This window comes from Scaptodrosophila lebanonensis, unplaced genomic scaffold (genome assembly GCF_003285725.1).
Source record: "Scaptodrosophila lebanonensis strain 11010-0011.00,11010-0021.00 unplaced genomic scaffold, SlebRS2 tig00000136-arrow-arrow-pilon, whole genome shotgun sequence".
In the NCBI taxonomy this organism is placed as follows: Eukaryota; Metazoa; Arthropoda; class Insecta; order Diptera; family Drosophilidae; genus Scaptodrosophila; species Scaptodrosophila lebanonensis.
Window position 1 is genome coordinate 1409817 of NW_022060586.1, and position 15906 is coordinate 1425722.

At 38.4% G+C, this 15906-nt stretch overlaps 3 protein-coding genes across 4 annotated transcripts; 1 reads left to right on the forward strand and 2 right to left on the reverse strand.

Moving 5' to 3' along the window:
• Nucleotides 1-610: 610 nt before the first annotated feature.
• On the reverse strand, nucleotides 611-6015 carry LOC115629107 (pyridoxal-dependent decarboxylase domain-containing protein 1). Its single transcript, XM_030525432.1, has 6 exons — nucleotides 5755-6015; nucleotides 4534-5676; nucleotides 4212-4472; nucleotides 3562-4077; nucleotides 3308-3501; nucleotides 611-1492 (listed from the first exon to the last, which is right to left on the reverse strand). The coding sequence occupies exons 1-6, from the start codon at nucleotides 5863-5865 to the stop codon at nucleotides 1162-1164; spliced, it is 2556 nt and encodes an 851-aa protein (XP_030381292.1). The 5' UTR covers nucleotides 5866-6015; the 3' UTR covers nucleotides 611-1161.
• A 1043-nt stretch (nucleotides 6016-7058) lies between these two features.
• On the forward strand, nucleotides 7059-8354 carry LOC115629168. Of its 2 annotated transcripts, none has more exons than XM_030525541.1 (2): nucleotides 7059-7939; nucleotides 7996-8176. In XM_030525541.1, exons 1-2 carry the CDS (start codon nucleotides 7144-7146, stop codon nucleotides 8040-8042), a joined length of 843 nt encoding a protein of 280 aa, XP_030381401.1. In that variant the 5' UTR covers nucleotides 7059-7143; the 3' UTR covers nucleotides 8043-8176. The 2 variants fall into 2 exon arrangements, with proteins under 2 accessions (XP_030381401.1, XP_030381400.1); XM_030525540.1 differs by having other exon boundaries at nucleotides 7061-7737; nucleotides 7798-8354.
• Nucleotides 8355-14055: 5701 nt separating this feature from the next.
• Nucleotides 14056-15140, reverse strand: LOC115629115 (brachyurin). The gene is made up of 2 exons (XM_030525444.1): nucleotides 14970-15140; nucleotides 14056-14862 (listed from the first exon to the last, which is right to left on the reverse strand). Exons 1-2 carry the CDS (start codon nucleotides 15048-15050, stop codon nucleotides 14131-14133), a joined length of 813 nt encoding a protein of 270 aa, XP_030381304.1. The 5' UTR covers nucleotides 15051-15140; the 3' UTR covers nucleotides 14056-14130.
• Nucleotides 15141-15906: the final 766 nt, after the last annotated feature.

A 15906-nucleotide genomic window follows, 5' to 3' on the forward strand; every position in this document is an offset into this window, starting at 1 on the left:
AACGTTCAAAACTATCAAAAAATATGTTTACGAGCAAATTTCATTATATCAAAGTTTGATAGCGCTCTATTAGGTAGCTGTTCTAAAAGTTTTTTGTATTCGAAGCAGTGGTAATCCCATACCCCTTATGATATGGATTAAGATAAAATCCCTTGCCACTGCAATAGATTCCATTCTTCGATTATAACGTTTATTTTCTTCAAGTTGGTTTATAACATTATTTGCATGTGAAATTGTTTTAGCAATAGACGCTCCGCCAGGTGCAAGCCCCCCAAGTGCTACGAGGATTGTTAATATTATTTATTTATTTATAATTATAGTTCTAAGTCAAAAGTTGTTCGACTAAACAAATTTCGCAGTAAAATGGACTAATTTCTCGAATAAACGAACACGGCTAAACGAACTTCGTGCACTGTATCTCCCATATTAAATTCCCTTATTGAATATATAGAATTTTCACTTTGTGCAAATTTTCGGCAGCGTACTTTATTTTGAATATTTGTAAATTGTTTTTTCGTATAATAAATATATATCATTGTATTTGTTTTAAATATCTAAGTTATTATTTATTTGATTCCACTTAGCGACTAACAAAATAAAATAAAGCAAATTATTGCTTCTCATGAAAACGAGGCGCATTTAATTGGCTTGGTTGCTTGGCCTGCATTCCTTTTATTTTATATGGTATGTAATTATTTTTTACAACTTATTGTTTGGAAAAACGATTATAACTAAAAAATAAAAGCAAATATGTGTGTCTAAAACAATAAATATTAATATGTAGCACGAAATGCATTCCGGCCAATTGTTTGATATACATACATACATAAATACATAAGATATGGATGGTTTTTCATACATACGAGTACACGCTTACTCAACAAAACATGTGTAACTAAAACATAAAAATAGTCATATGGAAGCAAAACTGCGGTCAGATCAGCGAACGGCCCAGGGGAAGCACCAAAAACGAACCTTATTTAATGTTAAGTTTCTATCAACGTTCTTTGGAATTGTTTAAGGTTTTTATTTTTAAGTAATTGGTTGCTTTCAATAGTAGTGAGGGAAGTGGTGAGGAGGGTTGACAATTATCCAAGCGCCTTTTCGTTGTCTGTGTTATGTTTATCATCAAAAGCATATTACGTGGGAATTTTTATTAACTTAGTTATTGTTTATTGCACTGTTCACAGCAACAAGCTCAGGCACAGAAGAGGAGCCAGCACTGCTCTGACTGGCAGTCCGCCCATGGCTAACATGGTTGCCCGTTCCTGCGCTGCTCCTATTTACTGAGGCTGTCGGCGTTGGCGCAACAGCAGCTGCTGTTGCCGCATCTGCTGGCAAATCGGCATTTGTAGAAGTCACCACAGGCTCCACGGTTGGGAATTCAGCCGGCGTCGTAGGGTTTCCAACAGGCGTTTGTACCATGGGTGTGGGCGGTGAGCGATTTGCAGGCAATTGATGTGCTGTAGCTCCAGACATTTGCATGTGGTATCTAAAAATGCAAAGAGCAAGAGTGTGGGGTTAGTTCGATGTAGATATCTAAATATTTTAATACCCTGTACCAAAAGGGTAAATTGGTATCACAGTTTTGTTCGAATATATGCAACGGTAGAACGAGGCGTGGCACACATAGTATGACACGACGAGTCGATATAGCATTGACGTCCCGTCCGTCTTGATGGACACAAGGATCACAGAAAGTATAAGAGCTATAGTACCCAAGTTTTGTATCCAGATTCCACTAAGCCATAGGCAGATAAAGTTTAGTTTGTTTTATTATTATCTCCCCGCTACCTAATTTCGTCAATACTGTTCACAACTCAAATGCTACAAATTTCATACAAATTCTAAGAAATCCTTTTAACTAAATTTAAGAAATATTGTTTCAATCGAGCTGCACTTTTTTTCATCTTTGATAGTAGGTTCGTTTTAATAGTATGTAAACTTAAGCTTCACGATTTGACTTTTAGCCATACCTTTACCAAACCCACAATATGCTGTGGGTTGTAAAAATTTTCCACAATCGAGCTTGAGAGATATTTACAAATTTTACTTTTAACGATTGAGTCTAAGTGTACAGTATACACATAGCCCTCGCTTAACGCTAACTCTTTTAATGCTAACTCGATTGCAAAATTGCTACCTTTTCTCTTTTAACGCGGTGAAATACCTTTCTAACGCGATTGACAAATCGATTTTTTTATTTTGTCGATTATTGCATGATTATTTTTGGGTATAGTATGTATCACCACACATGAGATGTGTGTAGAAAAAGGGAAGCCCCACTTTCTACACCATCAGAGTAAGAATAGTGCATACTCGTATGTCCATACATAAATAGTTGCTAAGGTGAGCAAAACTTTATTTCTTCAGACGCGCACATAGTAAGAATGAATAAAATTAGACAATTATATATAAATTATGTGTGCAAAGTTTGGTTTAGGTAGCGTTTGAAATGTGGACGCTATTGACGAAATTCTGTAGCGGGGGAAGGGGGGGGAAAATTAAAAAAAAATAAAATAAACTCGTCCTTTCTCGGACCTAGGAGAATCTGGTTGCCAACTTTGGTTATTCTAGCTTTTATAGTTTTTGAGATCCTTGCGTTCATCCAGACGGACATGGCTAGATCGATTTCTCTCGTCATGCTAATTCAGAATATATATACTTTATGGGGTCGGAGATGCTTCCTTCTGCATGTTACATACTTTACACAAACCTAATATACCCTTTTTACCCTACGGGTACAGGGTATAAAAATATTCATAATTTTTTGGTCGCAGTTCGCATTGAATCAAATGAAACTAAAGAAAGCATCTCACAAATACGAAACCAGTATTGCGAGTCGGAGCAACAGAGCACGCATATGTAATGCGGACTCTTTTACTCCCAACTACCTATTCGCTATGTACGTGTTCAGTGAAACTACTTAGATAAGTTCATACTTTAATAATCATGCCTCATGGCAAAATGCAGAAACGATCAGGTAACCGGTTCATCCACTTGATTCTGTTTTGAATTGCATTGTTTTGACTTTGCAATTGTATGGACAAGTTTTTGTGCATTTAGCACTTTGTCTCTCCGATTTCTTCATGTTTATACAAATACATATGTACATATGTAAAATTCAGTCAGTTTCATAATATCATTTGGGTATTTGGGTCATTTATTATTTCAGATGATTTCCAAACCAAAGAGTCTCCGTGTAAACGCATTAATATATACATATATATATATAAACATATATTTATACATATATACATACTAATATAATAAATATAATACAATTTGTTTTCAATTTGCAACTTACTTGTAAATGTTCTCGGTGCTTTCAACAACACCTTGTGTCAAATTAAGGCTGCGACCCTTAATACCCGACTCTTTTGCTGGCGGTGACCACCAGTTGAATACGCGCCCTACCACTGGCACATGGCGTAAGATACCCTCCTGCCACAGTTTCTCTTCGGTCTCGCGTTGCAAATCCGCTGTAGCAGCTTCAATTCCCTGTGTTCAAAAATTATTGATATAATCGATTTCTATAAACACTAAAGAGCGCTTTCTCACTTTCTTCACTATTTCAGACATGGTGTCTAGCACGCGTGAATTTTCTTGCACACTTTTGCCCATAGTAACCACCAGATCAAGAAGTTCTTCTACTTCCGTTTCGTGAGTTACCATACCAAAGCGTACACAGATGAGGCCATCCGGGCCCTCGACAAGCGAAAAGGCATTATCCGTTGATTTAAGCGCTTCCACTAGGTCAATGTTAAGCTTATTGAGTTCCGTTTTCGCCTGATCTGTGAGCAAGGATTCCCAACCCTCTGGCACAAAGCGCACGCCACCCATGCCTGCCCATTCGGGCAGCGGCACCAGACGCAATACGTCGCTCTTTTCAACCAGGTGAATAAAGCGCGCCTTGTGCTTGATGGTTGCACGCAATATATCTACATGTGTCTCCAAACTCTGTGCAAAGCTTTCCAGATTCTCTGAAGTGGGTGGTTGCTCACCCAGCCCCAATTCTAGTGGACAATAACGTATGCAGCCTCCATGTGTGGGATGTTCAATGACTTCAAAATCGAGCTGTAAAGTAAAAAAAAACAATTTGTGCAAGATTGAAGAATCGAAAAAGAGAAATTAAATGTTTGATATTGATCCACGCAAATATAAATATAGATCTAATTATCAAACGTAGTTTTTAGGTATATTGTTCTTACATTTGGGCAATCGCGTTGCAGAATTTGTCCCAGCCAAGAGTTAAGACGATCAAAGTATGAAGCATTATTAAGTTTCTCTAAAGGCTTTAGAGCTGCTTCGGCGTCATCTGTTTCCACAGAGGACGTAGTCAGGACAGCTGTGCTGCCATCAAACTGATAGACGACTACGGGAGCAGCAGCATCGAACAAGGTGTTGACATCAAAGGGGCTTTTGAGGATGTCCGACAAAGCGGCGCCGGTTTGAGCACCGGGTGTGTGACTCTGTACAAAAATAATCCTGAATTACTATTTCTATTAAAAGACACATAGGTGTAATACATACCAGCACACGTATGCCTTCACATTTTGATGCGATCTCGTACAGAATATTGCAAGTCTGAAATGCAACATGCAAACGTTCGGCAATCGTCTTACGACCGAGCGCTTGTAAACTTGTCCACAGGGACAATGCATTAAGGCGCCGTGATAATATAGGATCCGATTCAAAAGCGCTCAGCGCAATGTTTAACAACGGTCGATGCAAGAGCACAATCGGCAAACTGGGCACTCCTAACCAACTGCCTAAATTTAACGCCATTGAATGAACTACATCATTAACGTTCCCAGGACTCTGTGCGCAAACCAATGCGGCCAAACCATGACCAGTGGCATGCAGCCACATGTTTTCCGTCTTGCAGATATCGCGCATGCGTTGCAAATTATCCACATGTCCGCACAACGACGCCCCAATATCTGCGACCACAAGCAGCGGAGTCCGATTGGCGCTTAAGTCCAGCTGCACCTGTTTTTGTAGTTGCGCCAGATCCATGGTTCCGTACTTACTATTCTGTGGTATCACTTTAATGGCGTCCAGCGGTATGCTCAACTGTCTACACGCATATTGGAGTCGAACTGGCGTTGTATTTTCCGATATATAAAAACAAGGCTGAGCCAACGCTGGAATGCCACCCTCTAAATACCCTGGACAACGTGCCACTATGGCCAGGCGAACTATGCGCAAAACTGCATCCGCATTATCTGCATGAAAGCTACTCGCTGCATTGTCAAAGTGGAAGAGCGTACCAAGCCAGCGTGTAGCATCGCCTGAAATGGTGTTTGTTACACGCAGTAAATGCTGCCTGTCTAAGTGCGACAGATACGCTACAATGCTGTGTGATATCAATGCCAAATGAGATACATCATCCAGTGCCGGTAACGGAAACTCGGGATCGTCGTCACTCTCCGAATAGGCGACGAGTTGTTCCAGCGACTTTAATATATCTGACGGGACACGACGTTCGTGAAGCAGCTGCGTATCCAGCACAGTAGCCACTTCGTGTCCAATTTTACTCGCCATCTCATCGTTGCTGTCTTCAGATGTTTGTGCTGGTTTGTAAGCATCCTGCTGCACACTACTTTTCACATTCTCCAACCGCTGCAGCACTTGCGAGGATCGTAGTTCCAATTCAGCAAGCCCAGAGCGTATCTGAGTAAGTAAATAAACAAACGGGTTGAGAACAGTTGTAATCGTTGACGTGTCTTATACAGCGTCATCAAAACTTACGCTAGATGCAGCAATTTCTGCAACCACTGGTATTGATGTTTCCGTTGACGGCGGCTGCAGCTGCTGAGCAGCTTTTGTGAGCTCGTCATCAATTCCTGCAGCCGCTGACATGGTAATGAATCAACTACTTGGGCGAAATTGTTGCGGGTCTAATTGTAAAAGTGGACCTACGGGTCGATTTTTGATTTTTATTAAGAAGCGCACGTGTACGTGCGCTTTTATTTCCCAACTTTATGAAACCGTTTTTACAACCATAAAATAAATTCATACGATAGGAAAATATTAAAGACACGGACACGAATACCTCATAAAAAGTACTTTTAGCGGCGACGTCGCTGCTGATTTGCACAGCGTTGCCACTTGTCACATACGGTACGTGGCAGCTATCGTTAGGTATCACTGTTTCATTAAGTTGGCAGCACTGTTTTGGCTATTTACCCGGCGCGTCTTCAAATTGGAAGTTTTTGTTTGCCAGTAAACATTTTCTAATCAATTAGCGTTTCTTTGTGTCTTTATGTGATCGAAAATTATTTGTTTTTGCGCAGCGCGTTATGCATGCATCCGACGACGCGACGTAAACATTTCGAAACGGTAGCCGTTATAGCTTGAACGCCATATAAAGGACGGAACATATCTATATCGATATGTAAATATTTTTTTTTTACTAGTAGTTTTTTTACGCAGCGTAATGCTGTTTCCAAACAGTGCTGGACATGTGCCAAACTGCCAATGAGGCCATTAAATGGAATGAATAAATAAAACTGTCCATAACATCTAAACTGAACAAGCTAGGTCGTTACTTTATGGCTTTTTTAAGGGCATAACTACGACTTAAATTTGAATACATTTTAAATTGAGTAATATACATATGTATGTACGTACATACATATGGATGTACATATGTAATCACAAGGGTCGATTTAATGTTCAAAACTAAAACAGAGCTGTACGGCAATTCTAAGTTTAAAAGTTTGCGCACTCTCTCTTCCAATATCGTTTATAATTTCCGCACATTACAACCCATCCCCTCCCCACCCCTTACCACTTTCATGCCATTAGTGATTTTCCACATAATTGTTGGAATTGTGCGAAGTTAAAGCTCGGCTTGCTTGCTATGTCCACTGGTCTATATCTAGTTTGCTTTTGGGACTTTATACAGTTGTCATATATATATACAAGTATACATATATAAATGTAAATTCTAAAATTTATTCACATCATGCATACAGATACATGTTAACACGTTACGATATTTTTCACGCTAAAATTTATTATATTTTATATTTAAAAAATTTCCTAAGATATTCGCAACAACATCATCTGTGATAGGTGCGATTTGGTAAAGCCCAGTTGGACTCATTTTAAATACTGCATTTTCTGAAAGGTGTTATGCCTAAACAGAAGAAGACAGCCTTGACTTCGGTGGAGAAGTATGAGCTGGATGCCTGGTTGCAGGAGCATAATATCAATCCCAATAATTTGCGTCGCTCATTTACCGATGTGCTACCATTAGCTCGTCTTCTGTCCCGTTTATATCCAGAACTGGTGGATGTTAATCACTATCCACCGCGCAACAGCGTACAATCCAAGATATCCAACTGGACGCTCTTTAATAAGCGAGTTCTAGAACGCTTAGGTGTACGTATTACGCGAGAGGAGATGGATCGTGTGGCGCGCAGCGTACCTGGCTCCATAGATTTGCTCTTATTTAGCATTATGCGTGCACACATGGAAACGGTAGGCAAACGCAAAGAACAAAGACAACTGAGGCATGAAGAGAATACTGGTGATAGCGCTGCTTCGGACGATGATAAAACGTCTCAGCAAGATGACATCGACAAACCGGAGGAAACTATGACAACGGATGACTTAAATACATCTTTGGCACCAGTCGCGTCGGGAAACGAAGTGGTGGAAGCGAGGCCCCAGATGCTACGCTCTCACATTGCAGACACAGGTCTAAATTCGCCGGAACGCAGCCTGGTCAGTAATGCAAAGAAAACATTTAACTCCCCTGCTATTTTCGCAATTCCTGCTATACAGAACAAGACAGAGATGACACGTGGCGGGAGTGACTCTGGCGTTAGCGCGAAACAGCGGAGTGGTACGCCGCAGGCACGCAGGAACCCGAGCAAAAACGAGAAGAATAGAGAGGCCGTCATGGTGAATGTCCGCAAACAAATAGGTGATCTTGTCTGTGAGATACCCCAAAAAATGGTTCTTTATTCCGTCTATGCGCAGGCCGTCGACCAGCTCAGACACAAAAGAGCCAAGATAGCGCAATGTGACCAAAGGAATGCCCATCTGGAGAATATGCTGCAACTTAAAACCGAACACATTGATGAGCTGCAGAATCAAATTCACCACGCACGGTTGCATCAGTGGGTCATGCCGCCGATGGTGGAGACTCTTCAAGGGCGCGCTGAGGGTGGTCAGGACGGTATGGTTACAAAGGGTCAGGTATAAAGCCAGAAACCCTCCAGAAACTCAACTTCCACCACTGTTGTTGGGAATATTTTATGACAAAAATTTTCAATTCCATAATAGCTCGATAAATTAATATTTGGTTCGAATAAATTACAAGTGCATGAACATAAAAATCAACATGTTTACGCTGTAAAGGCTTAACGTTAATAAAATATTACTACCTGTTGATTAGGTAAAGTATCTAGTCCCAAAAGCAAGATTGCAACTAACTAAATATCGACAAGATAGAACGCTACAGTCGAGCAAGCCCGACAGTTAAATAGCCTGTACTCTCCACAAAAAAGAAAAATTAAAAAAAAAAAAAATTAAAAAAAATTAAATTATTAAAAAAATGAATGAATTAATTAATTAATTTAATTAAATTAGAATACATGTTTATGTTCAGTTTTAACAGCATACATTTACATCACGTACCTATGCGTGTTTATATGCGTGTATGTATGCAGCACAAAGTTGAACCAAATCAGCAACAACAACAACAGCTGCAGGCAGCGCAGGGGGAGGTGGGGGGTGCATCGAAAAAAAACTCAAACTCGTACTTTCTCGGTCTTAGGAGAATATGGAAACCAAGTTTGGTTATTCTAGCTCTTATACTTTCTGAGATCCTTGCGTTCATACGGACAGACAGACGGACAGACGGACGGACAAGGCTATATCGACTCGGCTTCTCATCCTGATCAAGAATATATATACTTTGTGGGGTCTGCCACGCCTCCTTTTGTGTGTTACATACATGCGCACAAAACTAGTATAGCCTTTCACCCTTTGGGTACAGGCTATAAAAAACTTGTACATACATATATAAATTTTATTCTTAACTCTTATGAAAAAGACAAAACTAAAACAACCAAAAGAATAATCATTATTATACTCTGTACATGAAATGTACAAGAGTATATTAGGTTTGCGCGAGCTGAAAAATGTAACAGGCAGAAGGAGTCGTGGCAGACCCCACAAAGCATATACATTCTGTCTGTCTGTCTGTCCGTATGAACATCTGGATCTCAGAGACTATAAGAGCTAGAGATACCAAATTTTGCACAAAGATGCTTTATGTGTGTACGTTGTGCAAGTTTGTTTTATTTTTTGGATTCCCCCCCCCCCCCACTTCCCCCCTATGGGGGTTTTCCCGATTTTCCATTCCTATAATCGCCTATATCTCGGAGACTATAAGACCTAGGAACACCAAATTTTAGTCCAAGATGCCTTTTGTGAATATGCAGAAAATGTATATTTTGGAATTTCCCTCCTTCCCCCATCTCCCACGCAATTAGTGATTTTCCATAATTCCCGTGTTTCTTGGAATTTTTCATCGAAATTCGGAAAATACAGTTATTATTAGTTAGTTAGTTATTATGAGTCCGTATGCCAAGTTTCATAATGAAAGGCCGATTTAACACAAACACACACATGCATTCATAAATTTTGTATACATATGTACAGAGTATTTCAAAGTCGGGACACCCGACTTTAGCTTTTTTACTTGTTTTGATTTGCTTTTACCCATCTTCTAATGTAACGGCACATCAGTAAAATATCATTTAATCTCATTATCTCTTCGCTGATGATCGCAAATGCGTGAAAATTTTAAATTAAATAAAGTTTAATATAGTTTATTAATTGTAATAAAAATATCAGTAATTTAGAAAATAGTTTTCTTTCAAGTGTGTAACGTCACGTCAGATTGTAAATAATTTCATTGCATGGTATTTTGTTTATTAACAATTTACTTTTAATTGCGGCTTAAGCAAGTGGATTCATCAAAAAAAAATTAAAATTACTTAAATATTTGCACGAAGTTTTCCCTATTTTGCTTCTGATTTGGTTTTGTTTGTTTTTTTGCAAGCTTTTTGACAGGATTTATTTTTCAACTTTTCACGGCTAAGGTGCGTTCAAATGGGTAAAATTAATTATCTTATAATTAAACTTGCGTTAAATAATATTTTAAAAACAATCCTAACCAAAAATTTTCCAAAGGAAATTATGTAACGTCACGTCAGACAATAATTCAAATTAAAAACTAGAAAGGAATGATAAAGTCGAGCGGGCTCAACTCTTAAATACCCCGTACCATCCCACAAAAATAAAAATAAAAAATAAAAAAATTTAATTAATTAATTTATAGCAAACATTTACATCAGAATCGTGTCTCTGCGTGTTTATATGCAGTAAAGAAATAAGTCAAAGCAGCAACAACAACAGCAGCTGCTGGCGGAGCTTTGGCAGAGCTTTCTCTATCTGGAGGTATTTGCGAAATCTGAGTACGAAATTCCACAAATTACGGGATTTATGGAAAAGCATCAGCAAAAAAAATACAAACTCGACCTTTCTCGGACTTAGGAGAATCTGGATACCAAGTTTTTAATATTGCTATTCTAGCTCTTATACTTTCTGAGATCCTTCCGTTCATGCAGACGGACAGACAGACATGGCTATATCGACTCGTCTTGTCATCGTAATCAAGAATATATATACTTTGTGTGTTACATACATTCGCACAAAACTAGTTTACCATTTTATCCTTTATCCTAGGGTATAAAATGAGTACATTTTAAATAATAGAACTTGAATACTAAACTTATATTTATTTAAAGCGTACTGTAAAAATTCCAAGCAATTCGCAGGGTTTTTTAATTTTGTAATTCAAAACCCACTTTTTTGTAACGTCCTGACGTGACGTTTTTGGCCTATTTTGGCTTATATCTTATAAGCTTCAAGGTCAAATGCTATAATTTTTACCGCATATAGTGGTATTAAACTACTACTCAACTATAAAAAAACTTTTTAAAAATTTTACATTTTCATTTATTTATTTAATATTTTGTCACATCACCTCAGATTAGAAATCCCCATATCTGTAAATTCCTCGCTTTCTCAAAGTTACTATAAGTGAATGATTTTTTCGTTAAAAAAAAAACAAAATAAACAATTTTTGCAGTCCCTGCTATAAGCAATGTCCATTTAAAACTTCCAAAAAGAATTTTCCCCAAATTTCAAATGTAACTTCTTTGGAAGCTTCTCATACACATATACAAACCAACTTCTTCACTGAATAGTAGAGTCAAAGCCATCGTTTAATGCATAATTTGAAAGCTTTATTCAAGACCTTTTCTCTGATTATGACCAATCCATATTGATCTGTACTATACAACCAATAACAGTTCGAAATCGCTGTGAAGTGTTCAGGCAAGTGTGCTTACAGCGTGTGCTGTTGCTTTTAGAACTACAGGCACAGCTTTTTCAAAATATGTACATAATTTAATTCGAAATTCAAAAAGATCAAATCTCTTTCGAAAGTCAAATTTTAAAAAATTACGATACCATCCAAATAACATGCAAATTATGTGCATTTATAAAAACAAAATAGGATGTAAGTATACAATCAGCAAGTTCGAAAAATGTAAAATGTACCACCAAATATATATATTCTATAGTACATGAGTTTGATTATATGCTGCGCTCAACTGGCTTAAGTATGACCCAAATTTATCAGAGTAGGTAGGTGCGGCAGCCAGAGTTTAAACACTGGCTCACTTAGGCCATAACGATTTGGCCCATTGTGGCCCGCGTGGACAAGTCCACTTCCCATATCCCCGTGGTTGGCTGCATTTCTGGTGGATGTTTCAATTCAATTCCTAAGAAATAGCCGGATGGCGAAATAGGTGCAGCCATCCTGCTCAGAGTTTTGTAGTGTATGCATGCGCAGTTTCTCACCTTCCTATCAGAATCATGCTAAGTTATTTTATGACTGGTTTTGTTTGCGCCTTATCCACTTGCTTTTTACAGCTTTTTCGGCGCAGCCACTGCTCTCGCAAATTAAAACCTTTTTTGTTTTAGCCACGCAAAGCCCTCTCCAACATGCTTCGCCACCGATATAAGCTCAAACCCAATAATAATTTAGACGGGCCACCCCATCATAAGTACATGACCTTCCACAGAAGGGCGCAAAGCACAAACCCTTCGCGCACCTTTCCAGTGCTGCTGATTGTCATTCGTCTCGTAGGGGGACACTCAATTAAAAAGGTTCCTATTAGGCGCGCTTACATGCATTGCCTGCATAATGGATTTCGAAAACGTCTGAATCCACATTGACCAAACTATGTACATATGTATGTAGAGTTTCCAAGCTACTATTCACTTTGTTTATAAACGACCTTCCTTCTATCCTGTCACATTCTCACATACTGATGTATGCTGATGATGTGAAGCTCATTCTTTCATATAACAGTCCTCTCCTTCAGAGTACTGCTCATGAGTTTGGTGTCCGCAATACAAAACGCATAATAATATATATAATATATATATATATATATATATATATATATATATATATATAAGCTTCTCCCTGTTAAGTTTTTTTTATCGGTAGATCTATTGATAATATTCCCCCACCGGGTCGGAGGCGTTAATTAGATATTAGTGTAATTTGATCAGATTTCTCCTTTTTAGGCTTATAAGATGCTTTTTATAATTTTTATGTACTATTTCCTATGTCGACAGTCAATGTTTGTTGACATAAATAAATAAATAAATACAGAAGTTTGTCAATAATGCCCATAATTCCAAAGTGACATACGCAGATCTTTGCATGTAATTACCAGCACACATCTTAACATTGTTGCCAATTTGGCTTTTTGCAGAGCTGTGCCTAATTGTTGCATTTAAAGTGTTCACCAAGAAGATCAAAACCCTTGGAAAATATATTTTGCTAAGCATTTCTTGTAAAAATAAATGTAGATTTTTATTACGCTTTTTTGTAAAAAATTTTATTTTCTAAAAAGTTGGCAACACTGCATCTTAAGCACCCCCGAGCGTTTTGGCCATTTTAGTGTGCTCGACAAAATGTTCGACGCTAGATGCTCGGGTTGAATTTGAGTGCGCGACGTTTTCCTCGTGTAGAATAGAAATGTTTCTATCATGCTGTTTTTCTTGGCAACAGTGTTGCCCCATCATGATTTGTAAAAAATATTTGGGAAGTACAAACTTGTGAAAATTAACAAAGAACTCGTGCTTCATTTTTTGGAATGCTTGCACAATGAGCCGTCGTTGTGGAAAAACAAATGCGACAATAAAGCATGTGACATATTATTAAAAACAAAAAGGAAATTTAAAAAAAAAATGTTTTTAAATTCAATTAATTAATTAAATATAAAATATTCAACACATGCATACAGACATAAGTGCTTATGTACAATTTCAACAGCATAGATTTACATCAGAATCGCGTCTATGCGTGCTTGTATGCAGTAAAAATAAGTCAAAGCAGCAACCCCTGCCGGCAGAGCTTGGGCAGAGATTATGTTTATGGCTATAACTTTGTTCATAATTAACCTATCAGGATGAAACTTGGCACACAGCCACATAATCACTATATGAATGTTTAATTTAAGTACAAAATTCCAAGAAATACGAGAGTTACGGGAATTATGGGAAAAACACGAATTGCGGGGGAGTGGGGGTTGCATCAGCAAAAAAATACAAGCTCGTCCTTTCTCGGACTTAGGAGAATCTGGACACCGAGTTCGGTTATTCTTGCTTTTGTACTTCCTGAGATCCTTCCGTTCATACAGACGGACGGACAGACGGACACGGCTATATCGACTCGCCTTGTCATCCTGATCAAGAATATATATACTTTGTGGGGTCTGCCACGCCTCCTCCTATGTTACATACATTCGCACAAAACTAGTATAGCTTTTTACCCTTTGAGTACAGGCTATAAAAATATTTTCCGATGACGCATAATTTTTTGAATTCGGTACCGAGAGCAGGCTTAATATTTTTGCAGTTGCGTTTATTTTTTTACATCCACAATCTATTGCTAGCTGTACTATTAACACAGAGAGAAGAGTGTACGCAAAGCGCATAAACAACGAAAATCCCAATTATTTAATTAACGGGCAAGCCAGTTATGTCAGCAATGTAATTCAAGAAGGAAGTCAAACGCACGTAGCCTGACGGATATCCCGACGTGCATTGGTCTTCGGCCACAAAGGAATTGATACCAATTTGTACATAGGAGCCACTGTCTGTGCCATAAATAATCAATGGGCCACCAGAATCGCCGCTGCAGGGAGACATATTACTGCTCGCAAGCCCATCGGCGCATATGGTCGAGTCCAATACCACATCTTTACCATAAATGCCCAAACACTTGACATTATCAATTATCTGCACTTGTGCGTACAACAAATTCGGCGAATAGTCCAAATATTCATCGTCCATCAAACCAAAGCCCGCGATAGTTCCTACTGTGCCCACAAAACTGGTGCTCTCCTGTGCACTGCTCACGAGCTCGATAGCCTGTACCTTGTCCGAAAAGACCAGCTGCTGAGGTAGCTTTATCAATGCAATATCATTATTCATCTTGTCATTGTAGTTTGGATGCACATATAGTTGGGTTGATGTCATGTTTAATGCTTGTTCATCATTTAATTCATTGGTGCCAAAAACCAAAAATATAGAGTCACGTCCATAGGCACAATGCGCCGCTGTCAGCACCCATGATCTAGAGATGATGGAGCCGCCGCATAGCAGATCGTCCCATTCATCACGCTTTAGTATAACCTGCCAGGGAAATTGACCCGCTGCTGCTACTGTGCCAGATATGATTCGTCCTTGCTGTACATATGTATACCATTTGTTATTTGAATTTGTAAAAATTGCTGAAATTTGTGTGATAGTTTCCAACAATTTCTTGGAGTAGATACACACACATTTGTACTTACAATTTTTTTAGTATTTTGTGTATCCGCTCTTATGCAGCTGATCATTATGAGCAGTAGCAATTTTTTCGGTATCCCCAACATAATTTTTACAGCGTAGTTTGCTTGGCGTCGTTTGCAGCACCTGCCACCAATTTTCACAGAAAGTATATGACGAAATTTATAGAAATTAACTAAGCCAGCAACTATTTGTATGGCATGCCTTCTTGTTCTTTTGTTTAATTGGTCGACTTGTTGCTGCCTATACAAATCTTGTTGTTAACACTACTCTCCCCGTCTTCCAGCAACGGTGTTACTCACTTGCCTACCGATAAGATTAGCTGCTACTCACACGGTAATTTGTTGTCTCCATTCTCCCACGTCGACCATCAATTTGCTAACTGAAATGTCAATTTATTTACCCTTATCGCGGGAAAATTTTACACGGGTCAACAAAGTTAAGCAAGCAACTTATTGAAGGAAAATACATTTGCACGCAAAATAATAATCATTAACGATTTGAAGCAAAATTAAAAATATTCTGACAACACATTTGAGGCGTTACTAGCTAGATACATATGCAAGTGGCCGTAAACAGTCTTAAATCACCGGGGAAGTGAGGTCTGAGCCCAATGTCCAATAACAGTCTTTTGGACTGAAACGCCTCATATCGGCAGTCATTTTTTGCCAATTTTAGCGATAAAATTTCAAAGTAGTCGCGCCATCTATGAAATGTTTTTTTTTTTTAAATTAGATAGTCCCTTTATATTCAGTTAGAATGGCAATGTGTACATATTGTTTGTACTACCGTTTATTGTTTTGATCGTGGCTTTGATCTGTCAGTGCATACATACATAATTAATTGCTAAATTATAAAAATGGATGAACGAAAACGCGTGATTGGTTTAACAATAAGAACAAAAGCTACAAATTATTGTCCACAAAACAGATCATCAACCAA